Genomic DNA, 19,511 nt, shown 5'->3' on the forward strand with positions numbered 1-19,511 from the left:
AATCCCTGGTCTAAAAATAAAAAAATGAAAAGCCAAAGGAATATGTAGCAAGAATATATAAAGAACTGTTATTACAATTCAATGATAGAAAGACAAATAATGAGGGAATGGACTGGGCTGGTGCTACAGCTCAGTGTGGAGAGTGCTTACCCAGCATGTGCAAGGCCCTGGATTTAATTCCCTAAAAAACAAAAAGGGGTGGGGGCGGGCAAAGCATCTAAAGAGCCATTTCTCCAGGTGATACATACCAATGGACAATAAGCACATTAAGAGATGTGTGACATCAATAGTTATTAAGGAAATGCAAATCACAACCACAAGTAGCCCGCTACTTCATATACATAAGGATGGCTATAATCAAGAAATCAGAATAAGAAGTATTGGAGGGTATGGAAAGATCAGAACCCTCAAACCCTGCGAGTGTAAACATAAAATGGTGCAGCTGTTGTGAAAAATAGTGTGGAAGTCCCTCAAGCAATGAAACCCTGTATTATCATATGGCCCAGAAATTCCACTCCTAGGTGCTGGAAGTCATGTGTAAATTATGGGTTTGTTTGAGCCAACATAAGGCAGGAAGGCTACATTTCTGGGAACTCCTGGGTGAAATTCCCTGGGTTTGAGAAAGCCCAGATCGTGCTGGCACCATGCCTTAGCTCACACACAGCCCTAGGTTCAAATGCAGCCTCCAGGAGATGGGCGTAACCTGCCAAGCCACAAACAACCTGTTTTTCCTACTCTGATCCTGTTTTCCTCAAGAAGCCTGCCACACTGAAACTGTTTGATGTATTTCCTCTTAGATAAAGGACGGGGGCCTTTTTCACTTGTTCAGTTCCTGTTCCTATCAGTGTTGGAAGACCCACCAGGTGCCCCCCTTTTAAATCTAATTTCTAGCTTTGTCTTTTATTCCTTGCTGATAATTTTCAGACTATTTTCCTAGCTGACACCTCCAAGCAGGAATCTGCTCTACTGGGGTGCTGGTAATCCCAGCACCTAGGTATACACTCAAGAGAAATGAAAACATTCACGCAAAAATTTGCACACAAATGTTTATAGCAGCATTACTTATATATAAACAAAAGGTAGGAAAAAACACTGATGTTTATCAAGTGATGAATGGATAAAATATGGTACAGTCATACAATAGAATACTATTCAGTCATAAAAATGAATCAAGTACTGACACTGGCTACGACATGGATGAACCCTGAAAGCACACTAAGTGCAAGAAACCAGCTACAGACCACACATCGTATGATCCCATTCAATGAAATGCCCAGCTACCTAGGGAAACCTAAAGAGAAGAAAACAGAGTAGTACTGCTTAGGGGTGGCAAACAGGATTCTAGGGGCCTAAAGGGTGATAGTTAAAGGGTAGGGAAGTTCCTATTTGAGATGACAAAAATATTCTAAAATTGACCATGGTGGTTGCAATTATCTGTAAATATACTAAAAGCCACTAGATTCTATAATTTAAATGGGTAGATTGTATGTATGTGAATCACATTTCAAAACAGTTGTTTTAAAAATGTAGTCCAGTCCTGGTATCCAAAATATTTTCTTATCAAAATCCCAAGACATTACTGAAAGTCAGTAAAGTGTAAAGATCAGCTGTGGTAATGCCACTGACCAACATGTCCACCACACGTGGAAATGCCAACTGTCCACCACAAATATGTACGGTACACATCTTAGAATCCCCCTGTATTGTCTTTTTTTCAGCCTAATTTTTAACACTAAATTAGATTAATAAAAATTTTGAAAGGACAGAAATGAGAATTCCCAAATCACATAAAATGAAAAAGAGGTAGTAATATTCTATTAATATGGCTATTTAGGACTGATTTTAAGAATAGTTCACTGAGTTTTTAAAAATTTAGTATAGTTAGACAGAGTTTTCCCCTACATTTTGTTTTGCTGGTACTGTTTCAAATGTATCTTACCAGAAAATATAGTCTATATTCATGTATCTCAAGATTTTAAATAGCAAGGAGAAGTACAATGAAAGTTGAGTGTATTAACCATCATACAGTCTTCCTTTTCTTGCCCATCTTCATTAGAGTATTTTATAAATTAAATTTCTTAGGGATAACTAATTTCAAGTTGTTCATTTGTTAACCCTCTATATTTAAGGATAAATATTTGAAGTAGCAGGTATCATCATTTATAATAGAAATAAGTTATGTATATATAATTTTGCTGAAAGGAAAAAGCTATCACATTCCCAATTACTGCTGCTTATGTATTTGAAATTTAAAGTAAGATCTCATATAGGATTCATGCTACAAATTATAGCACAAGCACTGTATCATAGCAACCCAGCAATACCACTAGTGACATGCTGAGGATGCAATCCAAAATTCTAATTTAAGAAAAACTGGCACAGAATATAGGACATGTAGCTTTTTTTGGCAATATCCCTAGAACATTAATAACTAAGAGTCTAAAATCAGCTTTTATTTGAAACTTTAGAGATCAAACTACTATAAAGTAATAATGGAAATGTTTATTAACAAATGACTCACAGCACTATGACTAAATATGACTTAGTTAAGTTTCCGGGTTTTGTTAAAATTGAAAATGGTGAGAAAAATTGTGGGCATCACACTTTAGAAAATCTGAACACAGGCACACTACCAGTTTGATAATATTCTAATAAATAAATGTATGATATTTTAAGAAAACTTCTAGAATACTATCTAAAAACTCTCAAGAGCATGAACATTTCCATGCTTTAATCAATTATCAAATTATAAGTATATCCATAAGCATTAAATTACAGAAGGGTTAAAATACACTGGTCAGTTTTTATTTCAAAAAATTATCTTACGTTTGTACTCGAAAAATTCTTCTGATAAAGCAGAAAGAGCAAGAAATGAAGATAAGCTAACGACATGTAATAAGATTCCTTGGGATGCAGAACCTTGGACTTCAGAAAGCAGAATACTGAGAACATTCCATTTACTCCTACGAGAGTAAATGGAAGCTTTATTATCTCCTTAATTCAATTTGAATATAAACCTGCTAGTCATTAAATAAGTTTTCACAAGTATCTTTCTCATCTGTAATTTTCAGGAATAAGAAATATTAAACAGATCTCTATAGATGGAATGGAGGGCGATAGTTATTTTCAGTTTTGATGGTGGTGATGAGGATCTACCTTGTAGCTATGCCTACCTGTAACTCCTGAGAAACATTTGCTACTGTGTTAGGAGAAGGTATTATTCTAACAAGGTGTTCAAGTGTCCACAGGAGGACCTAAGCTCTACAGAAACCCCACTTCCCTCCACCATCACCACAGATTAGCCCTGGGGCCATGGCTGAAGGCAGAAATCTAAGAATCCTGAAATTATGTACAAAATATTGTATATATTTTCTGAAAACAGATGCATTCTTTTAATGGGATTTTCCAAGAGATCTACATATAACTTCTCTAATATTGATTACCAGAACATTTAAACATTATTTCCTCTCCTATAAATGTAAGGAATGTATAACCAAAGTTTCAGAGGAGTTGATTCAATATTTCCACAAATAAAAAAATTATTCAAAAACAATTTAATATTGATTTCTTTCTTTCAAAAAAACGATTCTATTATAAATATTAAGTGAAAACAATGGGTTAGAGAACAGTACAATGCATGATCTCACTAAAAGGAAAATGCTAAAAAATGTGAGGAGTTTCCTCTGTATGGGGATTTATATTTTCTACCTTTATAATTTTTTAGTTGTTTTTAAACAGTCTAAGTTTTTACAAAAATAATAAAGCCATTATAAAATAAATAGGGTAGTTAAGACTACAACAGTTCTCATCACATATTCTTTAAATAAGTTAATTTTAGAAAACCATGAAAACTGAAACTCACTTATGACTCACAGCAAGTATTGTATCCTAAAATAAAGTCATTACCATTCCATAGGAGAAACTTCTCTTGATCTTTAAAAAAAAAAAAAAAAAAAAAAGCAGTTCTCAAAATATGTGAAATATGTGTAGGATCACTCAGGTAATTCAAATTTAAAAAAGATCATCAAAACAAATTAAGTACCAAAACCAGTTCCTGGGTATCTGGCAGCTAGGTAAAAGCTGTGTTATTTTTACCTCTCCCATGTGAATAACCAAAATTTCCTATGAAGGAAATGTGACTATGGGAAATAAATGTACCTTAAAAGCATTTAATTGTTATATTGGCTACTATAGTTCCACTCTGGATTCCAAGTTAGGCTGGTTCATTCACTGGAAGCACAAAATCATCTGGAAAGCTATTTAAGGAGAAGACATGTAATTGTTCAATTTCATCTTGTCTGGAGGTTTTAGAATAAAGTCAGTAAACTGATAGATGAATTAGACCAAAATGACTTTTATATCCAAGTTTCAATTATCTTGCCCCAATTTATTTTCCTTTCTCAAATTGCAACAAATGAATTAGAAATTCAGTGCTATGCTAATGTGGCCACAGTATAAGAAAAGTTCAAAAATCTATGTAGAAGGGTACTGAAATACATCCAGCATTTCCAAAAGAGAGGCAAAAATAAGTAGACAGAGTCTAATCAGTTCTTGATCATCTGTAATAATTAATCCATGTTTCTAATTACAGATCATTATAACTTGAACTGAGTGGTTTGACTAAATTTTAAATCTAGCTGTGCCACAAATGTGCTGCATGATTAATAATTCTAATTCACTTCACCTTGTTTCTCGGTACTCATTCATAAAACAAACGTTCTCAATTTTTTTTCTTGAGAAAAAACTTCAGGTTACTTAGGAGGGTTGGTGAAGAGAATGGTACCAGGGAGACTACAAAGAAAATCTATGGAACTTGTTTATATCAGAAGAGTTTAGTAAACAAAGATCCTCCACTTTAAAGGTTCTTAGAAAAACCTATGTTCAATAATGGCCCACTTTCCCATTACTTAAAGAAACCAGTTCTCTCTCTTGGTAAGGCTCTCGATTTCAAATATTTCTCTTTTGATGCTCAGTTTTGCTTTGGTGCAGGCAATACACATCTTCAGTTTAACTCTGTAAAAGAGGAACCGATAACCAATTGAGAAGATCAAGCTACAAATAACCTGCAGAAATATACCTAAGTTTTGGATTCTTCATCTACAAAATGCTAAGAAGTTCGGGGTTGTATGTAAACATTACTCAGTTATAATTAATTATATAATTGTGAACTTCTGCATGATACAAAATGGTATTTTTCTTTAAAGCAATTTAACAGTGTTCACTTCATTATTTCATTCAATAAATATTTAAACAGCTCTGATTCCTAAATGCTATGTGGGAAGATATGGATATCAGGTGTCAAAGCACTTACTTTACAGTCTAAAGGCAGAAAGCAGGCCATTAAGTAATTTTAACCTTATTCATAAACATCTCCCAATATATCTTGTGATCTCCCTCATACACATACTAAACCACCTTGCTATCAGGTATACACAGAAGATATTTCATTGAGGAGTAGGGAATATTTCATTGAGGAGTAGGGAATATTTCATTGAGCAGTAGGGAATAGTGCTAATTTGGTCAAAGACCAAGTAGCCAGCAACTTAAATTATGGACATCTAATAAGTAAACTTGAAAGTCTTGGCAAGTCACTGAATGTTATAGTGAAGTAATTAATGTTTAGAAGTCATAAAATTACCAAGTGGGTACTCTTTGATTCATATTCCCAAAGGTCTAGCTGGCATTTATAACTGGATTTCTAAAAGTCATATCAAATATAAAGTTTTCAAAATTAGACTGGATTTTCCCTCTGTACCTGGTTTCTTCTCTAGGATTCCCCTCTCAGTGGTAGTACATATGCCTATTCACCCAGGCATCCAAGTTAAAACACATTGGGAATCAAGCATCCTGGATGCTGCCTTTCCCCTTCTGTCTGCCCTTGCCCCAAATACTTCATTCACATGTCTTATCTAAGACATATCTCAAATAAATCTCATTCCATCCCTACTGCTCCCACCCTAGATCAAGCCATATCATGCCTTATCTAGCCTATTAAAATAATCTCCTAAATGGCTCTCCTTGTAAAAATCTTGTTCTACTACAATCAATTCTCCCCTCAGCAGCTATGATAATTTTTTAAAAAACTGTCAAAGTTCCTGAAAGGGTTGTCCATATTACTCAGCTTACACAATTTCCACTCTATTCACCTTACAGACATCTAATTTCAAGTCTATCAATCCTCAGAAATGCCTACCAAGTCACCAGTGATGCCTGAAGACCGCCAAATCATTTGATTTGTCTGCTTCTTCAGTGCTACTCCACCCATCCTCCAGTTTTTTTGTTTGTTTTTTGGGTGCTGGGGATCGAACCCAGGGCCTTTGTGCTTGCAAGGCAAGCACTCTACCGACTGAGCTATCTCCCCAGCCCCCACCCTCCAGTTTTTAAGTCTCTTTACTGCCGCACTCCCATGTCCCTTGTTTCTTGGCTGTTCCTTTTCCTTGGCCATCCTAAATGCTGGCAGTCTTGGGCCTCTTCTCATACTATGCATTGTCACTGGGCAGTCACTTCAACTTCCACTACTTCAAAAGTTACTTATAAGCTAAAGACTCCCAAATTATCACCTCTATTAGCACAGATCTATGTAGCTCCAGACTCAAATTATTTAACTTCCTCCAAGGCAGCTTCACTTGGCTTTTCTACAGGCACTTCAACCTATCCCACAAGAACCATTCTCTTTGCAATCAGTCTCCTTTTTCCCTTTCAGTAAACTGCTGTGGTACATCTAGTTGCCCAAGGCAAAACTCAGTCATCGTTGGTTCTTCCCTCTCACCAAGTCCTGCCCGTGATACCACCCCATCCCCACTTAGCCAAGACCATCTTCATACTGTATCTGGATTGCCATGCCAACATCTTACTCAGCTCCTCAAACACTCCTCATACTACAACTGTCAGGTATAAAGGCAGCATAATGTTTATGCCCTAGGATCAAGAATATGACCTAGATCTTAAATTGTTGCTCCAATCTCTCCTCCACTGGGACCCTTATTATGTCCTATATCATGGCCAACATAAATGTCTGGCAATTCCCCATACATGCTATGGTCACTGATGAGTCTGTTGAATTGTTCTTTAGGTGGACTTTAGACCCATCTCTCTTGCCCTGACACCTTCTAGTCTTTCAGGTCTCAGTTTACCTATCACTTTCTCCAGGGAGATTTCTTTCCCCGTTCTCTCCCCTCCCATGCCAACTAGATTGAGTATCTCACACACTCCCCTAACAACTTGACGCATCGCACCAACTGAAAATGCCCCACCAACTATAAGCTCCTAAATACATATAATTTCAAAAGAAAAAGCATTCATTGTTTTATTCACTTAACTGAGTAAAATTTTAATCTTTACAATGGTTCACCTACATTTTCAGCATTATGGAAATAGAAAAGAGGAAATATCTCAGTACTAAATTTTTGAAAGCAAAGTATGTGTCCAATTTTATCCAGGCAAACAAACTCCTCTGGTCAATTAAAAAGAATGGTAGTACAAGTTTTTTTTTTTTTTTTTTAATAAGATACATATTTCTACAGAAGCTATGTCTTATTTTACTTATAACATGTTTATATTTAGAAAAGTCTGTCTGAAAAGTTATGTTTTGAAACCTATCCAGTTTGCTAAGCAAAATTCAGAGGTTATAAGCAAAACGTCTCATCTTTTTCACATTTATCAATTTAGAGGTACAGGACCAACAATGGATTCAAATAATCTTTGACTTCTGACGATAACTATAATTCTAGAACATCCTTTACTAATAAGTGTGAAACAAAGACAAAACTAATTAAACAAAATACAGTTTTTGAAGTTACATTTAAGATCTGATAGTCCTGAATGCAAGTTCTAACCAGTCATTTAAAAAGTCTTGTTTCAGGCACTTAATCTCTTTAGCCATTGTCTATAAAGTTTATTCATTAATTAAGCAAAACCTGAGAGAGTCTCTAAGAGATAAAAATCCCATGCACTGTCTTTCCTACTTACAAGAAAACTGGTCTGATGAAATGACTAGAAAGCTAATTATTCAGAACAAGAATAATGAAAATCAGTTCCCAAAGGAGGCTAAACAGAATGACCTCTGCGGTCTCATTCAGCACTGGAAGACTCAACTAAATACATCACAGTAAGGTTATAGTAGGTGCAATTAGCATCGCCATTCCAGTAGGAGGAGTGTGTTCCCATGAAATCTCCTGCCTTCAGTATCTACGTTAGAAATAGGTTCTTTGAATTTCATCATGTGAACCTATCATATTCAGCAAACTGCAAAAGAAAGAAAAAAAAATTCCAGTAGGCTTCTTTAGTAAATCTGAATCAAATTACAGGATTTCTAAAATTCTTCATTACTCACTCAAAAAGCCCACATAAACAAATTCCTTTACGGCAGAGTTCAAAAAGATATACATAAAAAATAATCTTGAAACTGCTTATTAGTTAATTATCCTGCTCAGACAAGTAGAGTCTACTTTGCATAAACCTAGACTGTCATGTAAAACTCTTGCAGCAATTAGATTCCTTGTTACATAATAACATACTAAAAGTAATTATATATTTTAAATATGTTCCTTTCATCTCCTTCAAGGACATCCTTGTAGTAAAGACTGCACCTCAACTTTAGAAATTACTGTTAACAAATTATTTCAGTTTATTCAATCTTAAGTATACATATGTCCAAGTCAGAGAGTCAACCCAGTATTACCTTTCCACACAAGCTTTATACAATAACTTTCTTAGCGACAAATCAGTGTTACATATCACTCACACTAGTCATTGGCAAAATACAAGGACAATCTTTTGTTTTAAACCTACATACATTTACTGTTTACTACCAAACTATTAAGAATAGTTTGAACTCAGAATTCATTTACTTTAAAAAGGTTGAGCCAATTTTAGGAAAAATATATTAAAACCCAAATAAACAGAAGAGAATCAATTTCTGGTAGACAGCATTGAACATCGCTGGAGCAGGGCACAATGGCACACACCTGTAATCCCAGTGGCTCAGGAGGCTAAGATACTAGGATCATGAGTTGAAAGCCAGCCTCAGAAACTCAGCAAGACCCTGCGTCTCTACTATAACCCAAAAAAGGGCAGAGGATGTGGCTCAGTGGTTAAGCCCCCCTGGTTCTAATCCCTGGTCCAAAAAACAAACAAAACAACAAAATGATCACTGGAAAAAGCACAATCAATGGGGCAGGAGAGTGGCTAGAAGACAACCAACAGGTAATTTCTTAATCAAAGTAGGGATTCTGTCTACATGTTCACATTTATTATGCACAGAATACCACATTAAGTACTATGATGAGTTTAAAAAACCAGAAAATGATATCTGCTTTCACACACACACACACAAAAGTTACCATCTCATTCTGGACAGAGAACATCACTATATAACAACTGACCACTCCCCCAAAACGACAAATGAACAAGTATTATACAAACTGATCAGCAAAAAGGCCAAAGGAAAAATAAGGACATGGAACAAAAGTGGCCCTGGATTCTCACTGCTATACCTTCAATAAAAAGCTGTGGTCATGATTACATAAAATCATAGATATGAAAACACTCTGGAGAAAAATATTTCTTGATCCGAAATAAATACAAGGCATGACCAAAACCATAGTAAAGTTCAATAGTTCATTAGTTCAGTACTTTTTATTCACCATGCCAGTACAAGTAGGTCTAAATCTTCAAGAAGCTGATCAATATGCATTATATAAAAGAAATCAGTTTTTGTCTTCTAAACACATTTATTATGCACAGAGTACCACATTAAGTACTATGATGAGTTTAAAAAACCAGAAAGTGGTGGAAGTCATCACCGTTTTCCTGAAATGATGGGATTAAAACTAGGCAAACCTCTACTATGTATTCTCAATTTTACCTACATACTCAAGTCTCCGTTCCAAAAATCAGAGTAAAGAAAACTGACCACCTGGCACTGAATGATAGCTGAGCTTTAATTATAATACAGCAAAATCTAATAGAATCATCTCATCATGCCTAAAACTCCAGAATCTTAACAAGTACTATCCCCTTCAGGAAAGCAGCTGATTAGCCACAGGGGGCAGCAAAGTTAAGAAAGTGAATGTAAATACCAGGAGGTGAAGTGAGGGCAGGAAATGTTAATAGGCTGGGTAATGAGCCATGAGTATCAGAGAAAAAAGGACAAAGTCTCAATTAATGAATTAAATCAATAGACAGATAATGCTAAGCCAGTGATTCTCGACCCTGACTGCACATTAGAATCACCCCGGGAGCTTTTAAAAATACACAAGCATGGATTTTACCTTAAACCAATTAATTTAGAATCTTCTGTGAGTGGGGCCCAGATATTGATATTTTTTTAAAGCTCTCCAAGTGTATAACAAGAACTAAGAACATTAAAAATAGAAATAAACTCATCTCCATCCCCAACTGTTTACAATTTTAAAGGTTAAATTGAAAATGCAAAGCATAAAAACCTATTATTTCCCAAATGTATTATTTTTGTTGATAAACCTGTTTTTGAAATCCAAAGGGGGGATAACTCATTAAAGACTAATTCACCTACAATTTGTATCAATGGAAAAAATGTTATTCCTGCAGGTGAAAATAATTAAACTAAAGTTCAAAGGGGTTAAATAACTCTCCCAAAGCAATTGTGAATCATCAGTGATGCAGTAAGACAACTTAGATCTACTCTTCACAGGACAGGGCTCTTCCCCAATGGTCATACGAGTTTGGCAAATACATTTTCCTGGATTGTCACTTTATTCATTTAGACACTTCATAAAATAATTCAAAATTAAATTAAGAATCAAAGAAGGTAATAAAATAGGGGAGAAAATATGATCCTGAATAGGATTTCTGGAGATGTTAGACTTAAAAAGCTTTGCCTCCATGTGAAGAATAGCACTAGACACTATACTTAGCAATTTCTCTAAGCAGTACATGCTAAAAAAGTTTTTTTTTTTTTTTAAATTTAGGTTAAGTCTTCCAGAAAACATACGACAATAATCCTAAAAGAAAATAGTCCTAAAATGTTATATCCCTTTAAAAACAATTTTTTTAAACATTCAGATGAATTTCAACTTTCTCCTAATGCCATTCCAATTACAAAAAAGGGGTTTGTGGCTAGATGAAATGAAACTAACTTTGTGAACATCTATAAATCTTAAAAGTTAAGAGAATAGTAGTATTACCTGTCCCCCACAAAACTTAAGATAGTTATGAAACTTCAGCTGTCAGTGTTCTTGTTTCAGTTAACTCAGAAGACCATATACCTCAACACACACACACTCTCTTTTCCCCTAATGCTAAGCCAGCCACTTCAATCAACAGCACTGTTTACTGGCTTCAATACTTCCAGTGGGATCCAATTTCTAAGAACCGACCAACAAAGAATCTGAGTGATACTTGGGAAGTTCTTTTACCTCATCTGAAGGGGACATCAATCTCAAAATCAGTTTCATCTGTTCTTTGTGATTTACTGGTTGTATCCTATGAGAAATGAATATCTATACAATTCTACTAGTCAACTGAATTTCTTTGGTAAAAATTTTCTTACAACTTTTAATATTTTAAAGAGTTTGACTTAACCCTATTTTCATTTCTACACTCATACTGAAAATGTTACAGCCTCATCACATAAACCTCATCACTTCACATAAACCACATCTGAAAACTCATTATAAATCATACTTTAAGTACATTAGGAAAGTTTACTATTTAAATAATCCTATTAATTCTTCATTTAAAAATATTTTTAACCTAGATTTCAAATATCAAAGAGAATGGGAACTAACATTCTTTGCCTATTTTTAGGCATTTAAATTATTCCACTAAATCCCCTCAATCCTGGGAGATAGAAGGCATTATTCCCCATTTTACACATAAGGAAAATGACTCAGAATAATAAAAATTTACCTTTCACTCGGGACTAACCTTAGTGACTCAACTTTTTCTATCATACTGCTTTAAATTTATGTAAAACAGGTTAGTAGCAAAAATACTGAAATCATTTAACCTGAGTCCCAAATCAGTTGCAACACCATCCAGATAAATAATCATAGGTCTGAAACTAATCTGTTTAAGCTTCAACTTTCTCATCAACAATATGGGAATAATACTGATTTTGCAAGAAGTTAATAGAATGTCCCAAGGAAATATAATATTTGTAAAAGTATATTCAGCCATGGCCTATCATACAACAGCATTACCTTACTGGTGTGAAAAAAACAGATATCAGAAATTAAGAATTACACACCTTCGGATTATTCCACTTGTCATGAGCAATACAAATTAATAATAAAAATAAAAATACAAAATAACTTGAAAATGCTAAATTGTCATAAATGTAAGGCATTACCAAACCAATCCTTCCACTAACTTTAAACAAAATAGGTTAAACAGGCTGAAAAACGTCCTACTGTAACAAATTTTTTAAAAAAGTTTCCTAATTGTTGGTTACCAGATGAAAAGTTTAAGGTGGAGTAATTAAGTCCCACACCAATGTAAATTTCAAATACATGATTGATAAGAAATGACTGACAAATGTTCCTAATTTTATTTTCTAGTATCTAACTCTCAGATGAGCTTACATAATTAACAAGGGATAAAGTGTTTTGAAAAAAAATTAGTTTCACAATATATGGCTGTTTAATTTTCAAGACCCACATAACAATTTCTCATTTTTAAAAGCCTTTTAACAAGACTTGTTTATTTATTTTCTATAACAAAACTATTTTGTACATTTTCACTATTAAAAACCTGCAACCCACTTACTAAGTGATTGTACAAACACAAACTTCTGGTAGATGAAAAGGCTGGATTATTTTGTTAATCCTTACTCACAGTATGCTTTCAGGAAAACTCATTGGCACCTTTCCAATTTAGACCCACATGGACAAAGTGTAACATAAGCAGGTTGTTATAAACACTTAAAAGATCTTGGATGCCCACAGATATCTGAATCATTCCACACTAAGATTATATTTCAGAGGAAGAAGAAAAATTCTCTTTCATACACATACTAAATGGTTCTCCACTGTTTTTTGTTAAAGCCACAAATGGAAAAAACTACTACTGATAGAAAAACACACAACACTGTGGTATCAAATACACTGCCAAACTACAAACTGAAACAGTTGAAATTTTCAAAAAATCACTTTCAAGCACTTGGCACCTACAGCAAAAGTAGTTTTTCCTATTAGTAAGGAACCCAAGTAAGGGGCTTATTTCCTCACTTAAAACTGCATAAATTTTCCTTGGATAATTTTCCTATGAGGAATACTATGCTTTCATGTAAGTATCTAAAATTAATCTAAAATTCTAATTTTATTATATTTTGCCCTACTATGACCAAACCCTATAAATAAAATATTTAAGGCACCTTTCAACTTCTTGAAGAAGACACCATATAACTCAGATGATTACTGATTCTATGCATATTTTCCCCAGGCTTTTAAAAGTAAAATGCATACAATAAGGTGCATCTCCTGGCTGAAACAAACCACATGTTTAATATTCAATTTATTCTTATTTTTATTACATAAAATGAAATATGAGGACTGGGATATAGCTCAGTTGGTAGAGTGCTCGCCTTGCATGCACAAGGCCCTGGGTTCAATCCCCAGCACCACAAAAAAAAAAAAAAAAGAAAAAGAAATAAGATATTAACAAGTACAATACTAGGAACCAGAATATCTTACTAAAAAGCAAGTTCAATAAATATGAAAGAAAAATGTTAGCACCAAACCCTCAAATTGCAAAGATAACTTGATAAATTAATGAAAAAATAAAAAGCATAACAGTAATGATTTTTAATTAAGTGTAAAATAGCAAATTTAATACATTAATAGGTAAGATGATGTACTTTTATAGTCATGACATCACTCAAGAATTAAAGTCTTAGCAATGCCTACCACTGTGGTCTACCATTGATTAACATGTAAATTTTAACAATTTTAATATGCTAAGGAGCCATCAAATGTGATAGCACAGACTAAACATATCTTAAGCCCTCTTTTCAAAAGCCAGTTTATTCTGGCTGTGAATTGTCCTTGATTTAGAAGAACCCCAAGAGGCAGAGCAATGTAGGATCTGAATGGGGTTCCAAAGCCATTGTAGGTCAGCTGTGATTTGATCTGGGGTTTTCTTCAGACTCCTTGCCAACTCAGGCTGGATTCACAGGCCCAAAGACAAATCAGAACCAGATTGGTCTTAAAGGAGATGCTGGGTCTTTTTCAAATGGACTAAAAAAAAAATCTGCTGAATGTTTATCTATTTTAGTATGAAACTTCAATTTCCTGGCCTTGTAAAACAGATTACCTAGATTTCTATCGGGTATCTTTTGTTGCAAGAATTTTTAAATGTCTGGGAGCATAATCATTTGTTCCATAATGATTTCTATCTCATAAAAAGCAAAGATATTAAAATGACAAAAATTAAAAGCCAGTAATTCTCAAAGGAACAAGCAAGAACACCAGAAAACAACTTATTGAAAAACTTCTAAAACCTAGTGGGAAAGTGTGCCAAAGCGAGAGCCAAGTACTCCTGCAAGGCATTAGGCATGGATACCAACTTGAATTACTGTACAAACCTACAAAATCCCTGGAATCACTGCCTAGTGAACTAAGTTCCCACTGCTTTGCAAAGCAATACTATCTATTCCTTGATACTTCTTTAAACTAGTCGTGTGTATCCTCTAAACGACAGAGTATTTTAGGGGAAAATATTTAAACTTAACGATATTGTTAAAAAAAATTACACTGATTTGATTTTTAGGTTTTTTTCTTTATATCTAAAGACAGCTAACTCTTAACCATTGGTTGCACTCAGATTCCTGGTCTGATGACTGAGGAATAATCAATGGGAAGGAGAGTTAAGAAGAGGGTGGTGCACACATATTTATAATAGAAAAAGTGAAGGATTAGCTAGGAGCGGCTAAAAGATGAAGAGATGAGACTCGGAAAAGTGAGGGTCGAAAGACAAGATGTTAAAGCAGGACCGAGAAAGGATAAGACAGAGAAGAGTGAAGAACTCTACCTGCAGGACCCAAGAGTCCTAATTGGAGGGGCAGGTTAAGCAAGCGCGCAGGTGGGAAGGGGTGTTGACCTCCAAGATGGGAAGAGTTAAGGTGAATCAGGGAGAAGTAAGAAGCAACAGCCTTCGCATCAAACCTGTTGGAATAAAGGGGGAGGGGGACGCCAAGGTATCATGGGAAACACAGTTCACACACTAAGACCCCAGCAGGGCAGGAAAACCAAGCCCCAGAAGGAAATGGCTCTGCTGACACAGAGGCGAGCGGAGCCAGCCCCTGCGCTCGCTCCCGGGGCTGCGCCCTCGGAGGTTACCTTTGAGCTGGGGCAAGGGGTGCAGCTCCGCTTGGCTACCCTGGCTGCGAAACTGCGACGAACCCTGGGAGCGCTTCTGTCTCTGCGCCTTGCGCACCGATTTCCGGGTGAAGCCGTCCACTTTCTCCGAGGCCGAGATGGCGGCGCTGGCAGCCCCCGCCGGCGGCGACGACGACGACATCTCCGCGGCCCTGGCGCTTGGCAGCTCCGGCGGCTGCTTGCAGCGCACGGGCAGCGGCAGCGACGGCAGGAGGAGGAGGCGGGGGAGAGGCACGGAGAGCTCGCGCCCCTGCGCCCCGTGCTCCCGGCCACTCCGCCCTCCCGCTCCCGGGTGCCGCCGAGCTTCTCCTCGCCGCCCGACAACGCCTCACAGCCACATCTCAACGCCGGAGGTTCCTGGTCCCCGCTGCGCGGCGAACTCCCGGGGCTGACGGAGGGAAGGGCGGGGGTGGAGGGGGGTGAAGAAGTTGTTGACTCCGGGCGCGGAGGGCGGGTGGAAGGGAGCTTGAAGTTTAGACAACTGAGACGAGGGCGCGGGGCTGCGGACGCGGAGTGCGCCTCTCGTCCCGTCAGTGCTGGTCGCCAGCCGGCCGGCCGGCCAGCCCCTCAGCACCCGCTGCCAGAGCCGTCCGCCCTGCCTGGAGCCTCCTCCCAGGGCGCTGCCATCGCGGATCTTCTTGGAGCCGTCGTCGCGGTGCCTTCTCTTCCCTGTCAGCGCTGGCCCCTCATCGCCCGGGCGGTGACCCGCTGCCCGGACCCTCGGTGCACACACACTCGCCCCTGGCAGCGTCGCGCGGTGCGAACCCCCTCCCCCAGGCGCCCGCCGGCCGCCCACGGAGAAACCCGGGCGAACGACCGCTACAACTTGAGAAGGTGGTTGGTACAGGCTAGGGGAATGTGTGTGCGTGTGCGCGCGCGCGAGGGCGCGCGGCCCGGGGGAAGGGCTTCGCGGGGGGTGGGAGGGAGGAGTTTGACTGACAACTTCCGCGGGGTCCCACCAGCCTCTCGAGGCTCCGGAGGGGGTGAGCGAGCATGCCAGCTCCATCAGCCAATCGCAGGGCTAAGCGGCAGAGACGGGGTAAGGCGTGGCCTCCTGGGCAATCTCTCAAGTGTCAGGAGCTGGGAGGGAAGGCAGAGATGGGGGCGTGGAGGGGAGACGGACTTCAGCCACAGCCAATCGCAAGTGAAGGCGGTGAGCGGAGTGCCATCTGCGTCACAACAGTGTAATAAATTCTCTCGCGAGGGAGGGGACGTGCCCCTCCACCAGCGGGCCTTGTACGCCTGCGCGCAGCTCCAGTCTACAATTGCTCTGCTGACGGACTTTGACACCAGACTAGAGTGGGTAGTTCAAAAATCAAAATAGATCGCCCCTTGCTTTCCCTCTCCTCTCTACTAACCAATGAGGAACTGGAGCGACGAGTGGGGAGCTTGAGGGCTGGGGCGCGAAAGAGCGCCAGGTTTGCGTCACTAAAAAGGGGCGGAACAAAGATTGGGTGGGCGCGCGAGCGGTGTGATTGACAGGCAAAGGAGCCCCGGGTGTAAGCGAAGTGAGTTTATCCAATCCGAACGAGGTACTGGACTCTGGGGAGGGCTTTAGCTCTTAACTGGCCCTAAACCGCATAATTGGTAGTTGGGTAATAAATTTGTAGCTTTGGTGGTTTAAGCACCGCAACTCCCTGAGAGGTACTCTTGCATGGGGTTTGGGCAGTCTAGCATCTACTATTTCAAAGAGTTCTACAGGTCCATGACCTTCAAAAAGAGGTCCTCATTCCCAACTCAGTAATCCACTAATTTTTCACTCCTTGAGCAGAAGGCCTCATGACTCCAACACAAGTGCAAATTCTCTGCTCAGTGGTTTGTGGATTTGGAAGCCTACTATTTATTCTTGGGGTCTCTTCCTTGGAGGTGCCACCCAGATTTTAAATATCTTAGACAAGAATTGTCCATCTTAGTTTTTTTGTGCAGTGCTTTCCACATAATGATACTTAACCAAGTGATATGAATAGTATGTCTCCTTTTACTCTGGAGCACTTAAATCCAGTCATCTCCTGCAAGCCCCAGATCTTTTCCTTTCAACATGATAAAAACAACTGCCATGTATTCAAGCAAAGCTACCTGCTACATACGAACAGAAGATTCTAATTTGGGGTAGGAAGTTGAATCTAGACCTGAACTCAAAACATTTCCTGTTCAGACTCACTGGGTGGTGAAATTGTAGTCTACCTGGTCAAGGAAGATTGGAAGCCTCAGATGCATCTAATAAGACACTTTTCCCTTTCTTATCCTATCAAGCTCCAGATTGTATTGAATCTACGTTCACAGAAATTCAACAGTCTTTCTTTAGAATTTGCACAACTGACCACCAAACATAATTGAGGACTTTTAAAGTCATTTCCACTTTTTATTTTATCTGCACCTTTGAAGAATCATCCAGTACCTATAGAATACAGTCCAAACTCAAGGATCTCTTCAATCTCACCCCTGGCTGTATTCCTACTGCATGTATTATTCATATCATTCGTAGTGTCAGTCATTTTCTGTCTGAGATGGTTGTGTTCCTCATCCCCTGAAATTTGTAAATACCAAGAGAGTAAGAATTTATTTTTGTCTTTGTATTCTGAGCACAGAATAGATGTGTAGTATACAACAATCTAATTTTTAATTCTCAACAACAGAGTTCTGAAAGTGTGGTTATTGTATAACCTTCATCAGCATCCTCTGGGGGTACTTGTTTAACATTCAGATTGCTGGACCTTATCCTCACCTCGAAACAAGAATCAGAGCCTATGGTAAAAGCTCTAAAAAATATTTATTTATTTATAAATAACAGGGACTGAACCTCGGGGTGTTTTGTCACTGATTCACATCTCCACCCCTTTTTATGTTTTATTTTGAGACAGGGTCTCACTAAGTTACTTAGGGCCTTGTTAAGTTGCTGAGGCTAGCTTTGAACGTGAAATCCTCCTGCCTCAGCCTCCACTGGGATCACAGGCATGCACCACCTTGCCCAGCTAGAAGTCTACTTTTAATAAGCTCTTTAGGTTATTCTTATGCACCCAGAAATTTGAAGCCACAATTCTCACAATCTGAATTAAAAAATAAATGGAAATATCTGGAAACCAGTGGTAATATTATTGTAATAAAGGTAAGTCATAAAATATAAAGGAGCAACAAAGAGCAGGATGCAAACTAATGCAGTAAAACTAAAATTTATACTAGAATGTGATAGATAATAGACGCTAGAAATACAGAATGGATAGAATAGCTAGAAAATAGATAGTGAAAACAAGTTGTTGGGGGGCTTGGAACCAGCAAAACTGTCCAGACTTTGTCTGAAATGATCCTTTTTTTAAAAAGCATGTTTCAAAGAAAGAGCAAATCAAAACCTGAAAAGAGAGGATGACATTCCAGATTCATGTCACCAAACATTTTGGGGAGGAAAGAACAAAAAGCTCAACAGGCAAAGACCCGACTTTAAGTCAATAGTATGATTCTTTCAAATCATTCACCCTGTCAGAGCCTAAGTTTCCACAATTTATACATAAAAAAAAAAATTTAAAGTGAACTGCCTTCTTCACAGGTTGGCATGGAATTTAAATACCACATGACCAAAAACACTCAAGGTCATGAAAAATATACAATGATGATCTTACACATACATGTACTTACCAAACGTTTGTTTTCCATTCCATCTTGAATAAATACGGTGTCTGGTTTGTAAACAGAGACTTGGTCTCTAAGAACCATCTCCAGTGTCAATTCTAACCTGTGTGTACCCTTGAAGCAGGAAGAGTGTTTGATTCTGTGCCATAGAAGCCCTGCTCCTTCCCAGGTATGAAGATCTTTGGCAAAGAGCAGTTCAGAGGCCAAGACTTTATCACTAACAAATTTCTTGGTTTGTCTTCATATGATTTTACTTCCTTAGTCCATGAAAATACGCAAACTTCTGATCTCATTCTTTAATTCATGTTGCTCAATTGCTGGGGAAAATGATTCATGAAACGAACAATATCCACGGTAATCAAAATGATGGTCCTTTAATGATGCTGAAGAGTGTATCTGAGAGAATAGTCTTCCTATATCACTGTGAAAATCCTCTAAAGCATATCCAAGCAAAATTTTGATTGTCAACATTGTCTTAAGGGCTAGATTCCCAAACTATGCTTTACTGGAACACCAGAGCAAGGTACTTTA

General features: G+C 37.9%; 1 protein-coding gene across 1 annotated transcript in view; it reads right to left on the reverse strand.

Annotated features, from left to right (window-relative positions):
* PPP2R5A (protein phosphatase 2 regulatory subunit B'alpha) overlaps nt 1–15,679 on the reverse strand; it is a 61,769-nt gene extending 46,090 nt beyond the window's left edge. The window contains exon 1 of the mRNA XM_079107601.1: nt 15,318–15,679. Coding sequence (XP_078963727.1) covers nt 15,318–15,498 — 181 coding nt within the window. The 5' untranslated portion in view covers nt 15,499–15,679. The remainder of the gene's footprint in view (nt 1–15,317) is intronic.
* Nucleotides 15,680–19,511: the final 3,832 nt, after the last annotated feature.

The sequence above is a fragment of the Sciurus vulgaris genome, assembly GCF_902686455.1.
Source record: "Sciurus vulgaris genome assembly, chromosome: 12".
Lineage (NCBI taxonomy): Eukaryota > Metazoa > Chordata > Mammalia > Rodentia > Sciuridae > Sciurus > Sciurus vulgaris.